Source organism: Oncorhynchus gorbuscha, linkage group LG19 (genome assembly GCF_021184085.1).
Source record: "Oncorhynchus gorbuscha isolate QuinsamMale2020 ecotype Even-year linkage group LG19, OgorEven_v1.0, whole genome shotgun sequence".
Lineage (NCBI taxonomy): Eukaryota > Metazoa > Chordata > Actinopteri > Salmoniformes > Salmonidae > Oncorhynchus > Oncorhynchus gorbuscha.
The window spans coordinates 38,590,321-38,602,550 of record NC_060191.1 but is presented as its reverse complement, the minus strand read 5'-3'; the positions used below and the strand labels follow the sequence as shown (position 1 = coordinate 38,602,550).

General features: G+C 47.7%; 1 protein-coding gene across 6 annotated transcripts in view; it reads left to right on the top strand.

The window, feature by feature from the left end:
* The window catches only part of plekhg2 (pleckstrin homology domain containing, family G (with RhoGef domain) member 2), a 55,883-nt gene that overhangs the window by 36,739 nt on the left and 6,914 nt on the right, over positions 1–12,230 (top strand). For 4 of the 6 annotated variants that reach the window (XM_046314110.1, XM_046314106.1, XM_046314111.1 and 1 more), the window contains 14 exons: positions 2,291–2,357; positions 3,920–3,966; positions 5,536–5,686; positions 7,320–7,451; positions 7,725–7,907; positions 8,134–8,226; positions 8,333–8,419; positions 8,629–8,662; positions 8,801–8,878; positions 9,228–9,326; positions 9,762–9,794; positions 9,945–9,955; positions 10,109–10,363; positions 10,569–12,216. In XM_046314110.1, the coding sequence (XP_046170066.1) occupies positions 2,291–2,357; positions 3,920–3,966; positions 5,536–5,686; positions 7,320–7,451; positions 7,725–7,907; positions 8,134–8,226; positions 8,333–8,419; positions 8,629–8,662; positions 8,801–8,878; positions 9,228–9,326; positions 9,762–9,794; positions 9,945–9,955; positions 10,109–10,363; positions 10,569–12,216 (2,918 nt within the window). Of the gene's footprint in view, positions 1–2,290; positions 2,358–3,919; positions 3,967–5,535; positions 5,687–6,251; positions 6,503–7,319; positions 7,452–7,724; positions 7,908–8,133; positions 8,227–8,332; positions 8,420–8,628; positions 8,663–8,800; positions 8,879–9,227; positions 9,327–9,761; positions 9,795–9,944; positions 9,956–10,108; positions 10,364–10,568; positions 12,217–12,230 lie in introns of those variants that run through there. The other 2 variants (XM_046314107.1, XM_046314112.1) reach the window with 2 other exon arrangements.

The following is a 12,230-nucleotide window of genomic DNA, read 5'->3' as shown; positions in this document are numbered from 1 at the left end:
AAGAACAATGCGCGTACGGCGAGGAGATCAAATCAGTAGGCGTGACTTAAAACTGGACTTTTCCCCCCAGAACTCAAATATGGAGCATCTCTGTTCAAAGTCTATGGATGGAGTGTTTTCAAAATGAAAAGCTGGGAAAGTAATTAGTAGGGTTGGTTACAAGCATAACTCAAGTCCAAGCTCCTGACAGCCAAATACATTCCAGGGCTTTTGTCTTAAAGTACCAGGCCCTTCTAGTAAGTGCCAAGCCTTAATGAAATCCAATGTGAGGATACAAGTTTGCAAACATGCTGCAGCACTGCAGATGTAGTCTTGTTGAAAGCCCTCTTGCAGATGGAGGGGAATGTCTCCGTGGTGGCATGTTCTTTGTTCCCTCTTTCTCTTTGTCTTTGTCTGTCAACAACAGGATTCCCACATCAGTCAGGGCCAGTGGCACTCAGAGACACCCTGCTCTGTGGCCATTTGGTAAAAAACCACCCATAACTCCCCTCTGCTTCCCCCGAAACCCTAATGACGCCCTCTCACCGCGGAGGGCAGCCGCGAAACAAGCCTCGTCTCCGAGGGAGGAGAGAGCGACGCGAAAGAATGAAGGGCTGCGGTCTCGCTCCGAACCCCCCCCCCTGGCCGTATGAAGGCGAACTCCGGGTGTTTACAGAGCGCCTCTCTGTTTTCCTTCGGAAGAGGGGGGATCCCGAGAGACTGGCCAGTCCGGCGGCCCAGGGCCTCTCAGAGATGCAGGGAAGTTGGGCTTTGCTAATGAACTGAGTGTGGCTGGGCTGCTCATCACGTCGTGTAACCTCAGATACGGGCTGATGGGACCGCGGCGAACGACACCCTCAGTTTCAGCATGCTGTCCAGGAATGTGAGGCTAGTTGTCCCTTTTGAGATGTCCCAGTAACCACTGGGGATGGCCATTACATTAGCTACGTCAACCTCCATCCTCTCCTAATAGGAGTCAGAATTCAAACCGTCATCACTATCCCCACTCCCTCAAATCTCCCCTCCTCACTACTATTCCTTACCTTTTCCACACTCTCCCGCCAAGAAAATCTTTCACCGGTCATTTTGATTCATTCAGATACTGAAAAGAGAGACCCTCCGCTCTCTCCCTCCGCTGACATACACGAAGTAAGATGTTAATCAAAAGTTACCGGGTCCTGGAGAGAGGTTGCGTATGTGTTTCATAAGATGTCTTTCCATGGTGATGAGGAGGCTAGGGTGAGCTCGCGGCACGGGACCAAAGGTGAAACGGGTGCACGTGGTTATTTGACCCTTGAAAGCAAACACCCACCCACTCTCCCCTGTTAAAGGCAGTCTGATTCAGGTCTGTGTTTGTAAGGTACGGGTGTTGCGGAGGGGTGGGGAGTGGGGCGGGTAGTGGGACAGCTGGAAGGGGGTTCTGGTTGGGGTTGGCTGATGTGAAGCCAAGGCTAGATGTGTCCCATCTGCATGCATTTAGGAGATTGTTTGGAAGGATCGGAAGGGGAGACATAAATGAATCCTTTGTGGAAATGGAGTTGGGATTTGGGATCCATCCCTGCCAGGATCGTCTTCAACACCAGCTCCAAGGGCCTCGGTGGAGACGGAATAACAGTCTCCAAACAAATGGGGGTGCTCAGTTCTCATGAACTGTCCTAGGCCTTGACAAACTCACATGCACTCATAAGCACTGTACAGTGTCTACCAAGCAATGTCTGTGCTGTCCATTTTACATAGCAGTTTATGTGCTCATCGTTATGTGTTATGAGTAGTTGTTACATGGATGTTACAGTATTTGACAGTGATATGTTTAATCATGACTGAGAGCTGTTGTACTGATTCGTAGAGCATTCGTAGAGTCCCAGGAATGTAGACAAGTTCCATGACCTCTGTGTGTTTCATTGATAAGTTTACATTACTGTACTGGTGTTCTCATGGCCCATAACTGACCTACCTCTCTCTCTCTCTCTCTCTCTCTCTCTCTCTCTCTCTCTCTCTCTCTCTCTGTCTGTCTGTCTGTCTGTCTGTCTGTCTGTCTGTCTGTCTGTCTGTCTGTCTGTCTGTCTGTCTGTCTGTCTGTCTGTCTGTCTGTCTGTCTGTCTGTCTGTCTGTCTGTCTGTCTGTCTGTCTGTCTGTCTGTCTGTCTGTCTGTCTGTCTGTCTGTCTGTCTGTCTGTCTGTCTGTCTGTCTGTCTGTCTGTCTGTCTGTCTGTCTGTCTGTCTGTCTGTCTGTCTGTCTGTCTGTCTGTCTGTCTGTCTGTCTGTCTGTCTGTCTGTCTCTGTCTGTGTGTCTGTCTCTGTCTGTCTCACAGTGAGCTTCTGGAGGACCTGGAGAGGAGTCCTCATGCAGCAGCCATCGCTGAGTGCTTCGTTGAGAGGGTGAGTCACCACATTGCTATGATAAGCACAAACAATCCGTAAATTCACATTGCACATTTTTGGTGGGTATTCCAATGACCTAAACCAGTGTTTCCCAAATGGTTGGTCACAGCCAGCCCCTGTTGGGTCATGGCTTAAGACTGGCTCACTGTGTAGGCTAATATGGTGCTTGTATTCAGTAGCTCTTTTGTTCTCTGGATGCAAAGCGCTGTTAAAATATCAAGCAAGCAGATCGTGTGAAACAAACTTTTGTTTTCGGCCAAATAGAGAACCACAGCTGTTTGAAGTGGGCCGCTGACATTGGGCAGTGTGTCAGAGGAAATGTTTGTACTTGGGCTATGTGAGTGTGTGCAGGCCCGTGACCAGGGAGATGTCGTGATTGGTTCTGGTTCTGAAGCGGTGGTGGCGGTGATCCTTCAACTCGTGTGCTCACTACAGTTGAGTGGGTCTGCACACCCTCATGGTGCTTTGCTCTAGTCGTCTGGGTAATGACACAGAACCACCGCTGACTAAACAGGAACAGTGAAGGGTCCAACCAACCAGGGGAAACAGGCTCTCCTTTGTGTCGGCTGGGAGAATGGCCAGCGTCTATGTCCCTGACTCCCAGGGTACGCCTCCATATGTGGGGCTCCAGACTGACACGCCTGGCCCTGCCAAAGCCGGACCAAGACACAAGAACCAGAATCCCATTTGCCGTCCAGGATCCAAGGGTGCCTATTCTTAGTCCCATCTCCAGCCTGTACTTTTCTCTTTGGCGCCCAAACCCTCTTATCCAGCAGGTCGCTATAGTTCTCTGCTATTGATTGGGCTACTGTTGTGGCCAATTATAGATGGCTGCGGAAATGTGATTAAGCCATTACCGGCAAGGTTATTCTGGGTTTTGCGATGCTTCTCTGAGCTAGGCTAACCTCTCTAAAACAGTGTGAGGACAATGGCCTCCCCCTCGCTACCGCGGAGTGGAATGTGGGAAACGCAGTTCAAATGTGACCGTTTCTGCTTGGAATGAGGCCATTACGTGCTCTTTGTTTAGGTGCAGTAAGACACTGGGTCTGCATGGAGTCAGCTGTAGCCTGTAACTATTCACCATCTGCTAAGCTACGAATCTCAAACCCTAGACCTGCTGGCCATATGTAAGACTGAGTGGTAAAGACAAGTATATATGTATACACAGCTGTTTTGGAAGGTAACATTCAGTTGACCTCACGGAACCGTTATCTAAACCTACTGAAATATAAAATGCTATTATTTTCTCATTCCTTTGCTTTCTGAGATGAGATGTTTAGATGAGATGTTTCTTGCATGAGAATACATGTTTACATAAGTCAGGGAATGGGGTTTTGCTACGAGATAGAAACAAAGTATTTATTTCTGAGTGAGGCCTGGAGAATGACCCTGGTGTGAGGAGAGGTGTCACATGATCACAGGGGGTCTCTCAGATGACAGTGATTTGTAGCAGAGGGAACATGGAGACCGACGCTCGGTGTCGCTGGTCTTTCTCACCTGTCTCTCTTCTCCCCACTAATGTAATCGTTTTTTGGGGGGTTTCTCTTTCTCTTGTTTAGAGCGAAGCCTTCGACATATATACCCTGTACTGTATGAACTACCCCAAGTAAGTCACACACACACACACCACTATACTGATGTGCCCTTGGGGCTGTCATTCGACCTGGATCATTGCATGATAGCTATAGTGAAGTGACCTGGGGTGAGAATGGAATGAATTCAATACAGTGGACAAGTAAAGTTCAATATACACATTTTCATTTGTTATTTCAATAAGAATACAATTGTATATGATGGTGGGGGGGTGGGGGGTGGGAGAGTACAGTTGTAATCACCATCCTTTGTGGAGAGACATTAGTGAAAGGGAAATTACTTTTATGGACATTGAGCACATTTACATGCACCAGTAATAATTCCATATTAAACTGATTGTGGCAGTAGGTCAAGTGTGGCATTAGTCTGTAAACACCACACTCTGCTGATCTCGGTCAAAACCGAAGCATGAGCCGATTAAAACGCCTGATTTTCTGAGCCATCTTTCAAATGATTAGGACATGTAAACACCTTAATCAGCGTTCCAGCTGTGTATTTAATCTGTCCATGTGCCAGCCCCGGGTAGCGCGAGCCTCCCTCTTATGCGGCAGTGAAGTGAGTCCTGAAAAACTGAACCTATGCATCTTGTAAATAGTTTTGACATACAAATGTCCGAACTCAGAATCAAAAGGTCTTCGCAAAAAATAACATGGCCACTGTGGTAGAAGGTTTATTTTGGTTAGCGATTTTGTGCACTAGCCTGATTTCAAATGTGTCATGTAAACAGGATTATTAGGGAAATCATTTTCCTTGAAATGCACGTCAACGTTTTGAACAAATGATTATGTTAACCCGACTATCCACAATAATCACATTATCGTGTGCATGACACCGTACTCAGGGTCTTGATTAGCTTGAACTACTCAGTGGTCGGACAGACAAGTGAAACTAGGTGAATCCAACGAAAGACGACAGTGACTGACAATGATCGCGGCAAAGATTCGGTCACTGCTCAATCAGGCTAATTTACAGTATATTGTGCGTGTAAAAATACAAACGCATCGCAAGCCTTTTGGAAGCAGCATCTTTCGCGCCACATCAATTCTAATCTCACGGGCCAATACTATTTGACTGGCAGATGTTTGAATAGCACTGGATCGCTGCCCGTCACCATGAAGATGTGGTGTTCTACATGTGCTCTGTGTAAACAGCCTTTCATGTGTCTGTCACAGAGAACCGGATTAGATTTGTTATGAGATGTCGACGGTGCCGTGACCCTGTACCTGAGCTGTGTTGCATTCATCCACTGATGTCTTAAAAAGACCACGTTCGTAGCTCAACCCCGAAAAGATGCTGTTAAACAGATATCTGAGCTTTTGCCTAAGAAAGACATCAGAGTCGGACAGCAAGGGGAATGAAGCAGAATGTTCTAGTGTGCGTAAAATAGTTGCGTTCAGACAAAAAAAAGAGGCCCCTCTGAAGGGGGGACCGGAGGCATACGCTGAACACATTACTGTACACTTCACCATGAGATGAAGTGCTGTCTGGCATAGCGATGAGCCAAATGATGAGTCTTACTGTGGACCCCCCCCCTCTTACACCCCCAACATCCACCCCCTCTCCCCTGGATCTCTTTCCCCAGCTCGGTGGCTGTTCTGAGGGACTGTATGAAGAACAAGAGCCTGGTGGGCTTCTTCCAGGAGAGGCAGACCACCCTGTGCCACTCCCTGCCCCTGGAGACCTACCTGCTGAAGCCAGTGCAGAGGATCCTCAAGTACCACCTCCTGTTGCAGGTCAGTATGGGTCATGGACTGGGTCAGAGAGACAATATGATGATACTGATCCAATACTATCAATGTCAAACTTATTCAGAGAATATGTACAACTCCTCTATATTGTACACAGAGGAAAGGTACAGGCCCCATTGTAGACTGTTTCCCTTCAATCCAAATCATCAGAAATCATCCTGTTTCTTACTCTGCTCTCCTTGCCTTTATTGGTGTGTGATACTCAGCAGACCAAGGGTACAGCTAGCAAGTAAATGAAGCAGATATTCTGTGAAATGAAATAAGGATGCTATGTTTAAACGCACACTCACAACTCATGGCATTTAACTAGCTGTGTTTGGACACCGATCAACGACCTCGGGTTCTCTCTCCAAGCCCACCTCTGTGGCGGTTATTCTCAAGTATGGGTAGCTGCAGCACAATATGGTGTGGGTGTGTCGAAAGGAGTATGGATGGTGTGGGTGTGTCGAAAGGAGTATGGAAAGAGAATCAGCTAATTTCAACGTTGATAAACCAGTGCGAATGAGGGAGTTATATTAACCTGAGCATCAAATATATGTTTGAATTTTCAAACTAGTTTTCATTGGGAAGGTAGAGGAAGCGTTTTTTTTTTAAATCAAAAGCAATCACGTTTGCAATGTGAAAACACACAATCTTACTCATTATCTGCATGCTTCATCTAACCTAAACTAGCCACTTTTGTTTTGAGGAAACTTTTCCGTGGGCTTTGAACGGAGCATCTTAATCACACCCGGGCCAGATAATCGAATCCCTTCATTGACTGGTGCACCGGTGTTGTGCGGAGCTGCTTGCGGACATGAGGTGCTTCCCACTGAGCAGCTGTAGCACAGTGTTGCAGGCGGTAGCTAACGTGGCCATTTTTAAAAACATTTTGTTTTTACCTCCTATGATTTTATTTCAAGTAGGATAGCAGCCTACACAAGAAATAATTCCAATTGAAAACAATTTAGATGTCACCTTGATACATACATACAGTCGGCAAAAACAGAGGCACAATGCCCTTCGCTCTCGCTTGCCAAGCACTACTGTCCCGCAACGGTGTGGGAAGGAGATGCCTAGTAGCCAACGTTAGGGTGACAGTCACAGTAAGAACACACACATGATCAGTACTTTTAATACCATAATAAACTTTCGTCAGTTTTATAACCGAAATTTTTAAATTACTGGTGTAAAACTAACAGTGAAATACAACCCAGACTCATTCTCTGGCTTCAAAACAGAAGTTCTAACTCTTGCGGTACAGTAGTCGCCTTGTTACTCCTTTCCTTTCGACACACCCACACGTCCATACTCCGGTCGCCATATTGAGCTGCAGCTACCCCCTTCTCGTTATACAGACACTAACGCTTCGAACACACCAAAAGCATTATCTGGATGTGTATGTAACAAACGCTTAACATTCCCCTTCTGCTACCATTTCTGTCAAGCCGTCTACACATACAGTTTGGCGTATTCCAACATATGCATCACGACGAACGCACTGCAACTGCCTCTGCAAGGCAAACGCAGCGTTTCATTTGAAAAGAATGTAATTCTGGTGTGCCAAAATGCAATGACACTGACGGTGTGATCGAAGCGTAATTAGAAGCCTAACCTCACTATCGCCCCCGTGTGGCAGGAGCTGGCCAAACACTTTGATAAAAGTGACCCTGGCTACGAGGTAGTGGAGGATGCCATCATCACCATGACAGCCGTGGCCTGGTACATCAACGATATGAAGAGGAAGCAGGACCACGCCGTCAGGCTGCAGGTATGGACCACCAGTCACTCACTACAGCTGTTGTCATTGAAAATATAACAAAGAAGTTAGCTTTTGTTGCTGATCATAATCTATGACCCTGAACTGGCTGTAGAGGTCAGAGGTTAAAAGTCAAAAGAGGTTAGAGGTTGCAGAGGACTTTGGACACCTCAGTCTCCACTACATCTGGAGGTCTTTGGACACCTCAGTCTCGACTACTGTTTTTGAAGATCAGAGGTCAAGCTGAGGTTAACACAAACACTGTTTTTCTTTTGACTCTGGCAGGAGGTTGAGAGCTTGTTGACCAACTGGACAGGTCCAGACCTGAGTGGCTTTGGGGAGCTGGTGTTGGAGGGCGCCTTCAGGGTTCAACGGGTCAAGAAGGAGAGGGCATTCTTCCTCTTCGACAAGATGCTGCTTATCGCTAAAAAGAGGCTGGAGCATTTCATCTACAGCACCCACATATTTGTGAGTGACTTGCGGACACCGGAATGAATTGATCCGATTATTGTGTTTCTGTAAATGCTAGGAGCATGTATCAATAGAGATGACGCCTACACCAATCAAAAAAGTATAATGTTTTTGTTGCTTGATTCTCTATCATGTACTGACACCCTTATTTCCCCTCCACTGTCGTTCCTCTCGTCTTTCACTCTCCCCTTTCCCTCATCTCTCTACCCTCCTCTCCAATCAGTGCTGTAACCTTCTTCTCGTAGAAACCATGAAGGACCCCCTGTGTTTTAAGGTGTCCGATCAGACCATCCCCAAACAGCAGCACATTGTACAGGTACGAGTAAACCACTATCAAATTACAAGTGAACCACTATCAAAGGACAGGACATTGTATTGTGTCAGGCCAGTGTACTTGAACTACCCTCCTACCCATGTTACAGACCAAAAACCAGGAGGAGAAACGCCTTTGGCTGCACTACCTCAAGAGGCTGATAGTGGAGAACCATCTTGCCTCTCTACCCCAGAAGGTAAGGCTTATTGTACATTACTGTAAATGTTGCCGATATGAATGGCAATACTTTTCAGCCAATATAACACTGAAGGCTGTGGCTAAACTGAAACAGAGAATATTGTAATCACTCTGTTAGGATGTGCAGCCACCTTGTGGCTGTTTATAGTTACCGCAAACACTGTCACAGGTTGAGCAATCGTTGAAATACCCGGATGTATTTTTCAGGCAAGGCAGGTACTCGGTGACAACTTCTGTCAATGTGAGTTTCATGTCATTTCAAACCATCATACGTTCATACACCTACACTTTGCACTTTCAATTTACACTGTATTTGACACCAATTGTGCACAGTTTACAATCATGCACAACTCAGTAACTCGCTATTTATTTTTCACAGCTCCTCAGTTTGATCAGGATCATTTTAAAAAATCATCTCCAAGATGCGATGAATATCATCGAGGGAGACGCCAATCAGGTCAGGACAAGCCATTCTTATCATGTAATGCACCTAGTGTCTACTTTGTGTGTCAACGACTTTACTGGTTTTAAGCACATTTTTCTACCCCAAAGTTGGATGAGGGTGATGGCTTCTTCTTTGTCATAAATCTAACAAATAACAAAGCCATTTTACCATGTGCCTGTCTGGTCTGTGTTTGCTGAGTTAAATTAATGATCTGTGTGTGTGTGTGTGTGTGTGTGTGTGTGTGTGTGTGTGTGTGTGTGTGTGTGTGTGTGTGTGTGTGTGTGTGTGTGTGTGTGTGTGTGTGTGTGTGTGTGTGTGTGTGTGTGTGTGTGTGTGTGTGTGTGTGTGTGTGTGTGACCAGAGCCCCCAGAGTTCATCTACACCCCAGAGAAGGCCAAGAAGAGCCTTCCCCTGCTGCTGGAGGGGAACCTGTCCTATCGCCGTGGCAGGAGGCAGTCTGGTGAGACTTCATGTCTATAGACCAGGACCTATCCACAAAGCATCTCAGAGTAGGAGTGCTGATCTAGGATCAGTTTAGCCTTTTAAATCCGAATGAATAAGATTATATGGACAGATCCTAGATCAGCATTCCTACTCTGAGACACTTTGTGGAAATAGGCCCAGGGCCCACATACATCAAGAGCCTCAAAGCAGAAATGCTTATCAAGGATCAGTTTAGCCTTTTAGATCATATTTGAATCAGATGATATGGACAAGGAGGACCTGATCCTAGATCAGCACTCCTACTCTAAGATGCTTTATGAACAAGGGCCCAGAGAGGAATCACTCACTGCACAGGACTTGGACTAAACATACAGAGTTTGAAAATATGAATTCATAAATGTAATAATTGGAAATGACTCATTCTTAAATGCTTATGGCTGTTTCTTTCCAGCTCCAACTAAAGACTTGGAAACAGCATATCATGGTGAGAATTTTCTTAAAGGATTCTTGTTTATCTTGTTTCCTTGTAATGCTTCAGTCTGTCAGGGCTGAAAGATTTGGTACGTTTTTAATGGAAAGTAAACACACCTTTGTTTGTTTCCCCCAACCATTCCTATCTTCTCATGAAATCCAGTCTCTTCAAAGGTAAGCTTGATTCAGACTGGTTTTGCCCCTATCCACCCACAACTGTCATACACATCAGATTATATCTCATTTGCAAGAATAGTACATGAGTAGTACACCTTCCCTTCCTGACATTCTCCATCTCAGTGTTGATGTTCATGTCCATCTCCACAGGCTGGCAGCGAGGGGGAGCTGTGTCCTGGGGCAGATAGCCTGGGATTCTCAGGCAGCACAAACACCCTGGCCTCCTCTGTGATGGAAGTGGAGGCTGAGGCAGAGCGACCAGACCCCTGCCTGGGCCTGGAAGAAGAGGACCTACCCCCCCTGAGCGCCCCACCCACCCTCTCCATCACCGAGGAGATCATGCAGTTCATTAACCAGAGCCGCGTGCGAGAGGGCATGGCCGAACTCAAGCCTGACATAGTATGGGTGGGCTATACTCTCTTTCACAATTCACACACTATTAAACAGCTTCCATGGATTTTAAGCAACCTGTGTCACTTGTCTAGTCACTAGACGTCAGTGTCTAGTTTTATGAGCTATCAATTTAGTGCTGCATTACTTCCCCATGTACGTATAGTAGGAGATGCGGGGATGACTTGACTTTTTTGTGTCTGTTTCTGTCTCTCCACAGGATTCACCCCTGGATGAGTCTCTGGAGGACCCAGCAACTGAGCCACATCCTTGTCCACCTGCTCAGCAAGGAAATTACCTGCTGCTTGCTTCCCCTACGGAGGAGACTTACGAGTCACAAGACCCCGATCCCAATAGTCCAGAGGAAATAACAGTGCAACTGGAGGGGAGCAGAACCAAAATGGAAGACCAAACTCTTCCACCATGTCTGTCCAGGGAATCCTCAGAGGAGGGTGGTTGTGAAGAGGGAGAGTCAACACCTTTGCCAGCTGATGTTTTAGAGGAGAGGCCTCAGGAGGAGAGCACATCAGCCAAAGAAACCGGGACAGTTGGGGAAAGAAATGCATCAGAGGTGGAGGACGAGCAAACGTTCGAAACCTTGACGCCACTCTCTCCTGTAAACCTCCCAGACGAAAGAGAGAGGGAGAAGGAACTCTGCTCTGACCTCCCCAACGAGGACAAGCCCCCAGAAGCTCCTCTCTCTGTCCCAGAGCACACTGTACAGAGCCCTCTGGCGCACAAGAAAGAGACCCAGCTCACCAAGTCAGACAGGCAGATCATCGAGAAGATCCGCAGCTACTACGAGGCGGCTGAGGCCGAGGCAGGAGAAGCAGGAGAAAGTGACAGCAGCCCCACCCCCAGGAGAAACAGCTTCTCCCTCATCATCCCCACCGGCCTGGTCAAAGACTCCGTGTCCCACTTTGCTGTCTTTGGCCACCAGGACAGCCTGTGTGACTCGGAGAGTGGGCGCTCCGATGGGGGGGCAGAACCAGAGCCTGAGTCAGAGCTCCCCTCTCCTCTTCCGTCAGTTCCTGACCAGGGACAGGGAGCCCTCAGCCCAGATTGTTCATCCACTTCTGCTGCTGGTTCCCAGGAAGACCACAGCCAGGCACCAGGTCAGGGTGAGCCTGCTCTGGAAAAATGTAGCAGGTTTGAGCCAGGGAGTAAGCTGCCCTGCACAGAGCTGATGAAGGATTGGAAAGAGAAGGAGAAAGTAGGAGCCCCTGTTAGCACAGAGAGGGAAATCATACCAAACCTGTCAACAGACATCACCAAAGAGCCCTCATTCAGCGATGAAGCAGCCAAAGTGATCACAGAAGACCAGCAGGTAATCAACGGCCATGGACCAAGTCCAAGTGATCTGGACTCAGAACCTAAAGAGGCCCAGAAAGACTCCACTGTCCCTCCACCTACAGGTCTTCATGACAGTAAGACCGCCCCAATGTCCCAGGCTGGGTGGGGTAGAATCAGAGACAGGAGCTCCCTCACTGGGAACCTAGAGGGCCTACCCAGCCAGATCAAGGTGGGCCGCTGGTCCCGCCACTGTAAGATGGTGTCCTCCAGCCGGACCCTGTACGAGGGGGCAGCGGTCGCAGACGTGGCGGGGATAGGCCTGTTCGAGGCCAGCCCCGGTGATCCATGTCTGGTGGAGAACTCAGAGAGAATCCTCAGTAAAGTTCAAATGCTGGCCCGAATGTACAGCGCCAAGGCCAGCATCATGAAGGTGCCACTTCACCACAAGAGGGTGTGTGTGGGTCGTGCACCGTGGACCGTCACCACCAGGCACAGCGTCCCTCCTCTGGCCCAGCCGCTACAGCAGCATCAGGAGGAGAAGATTACAGTAAAACGAGCTCAGAGCCATTCCACTGGTCAGTACCTTTAA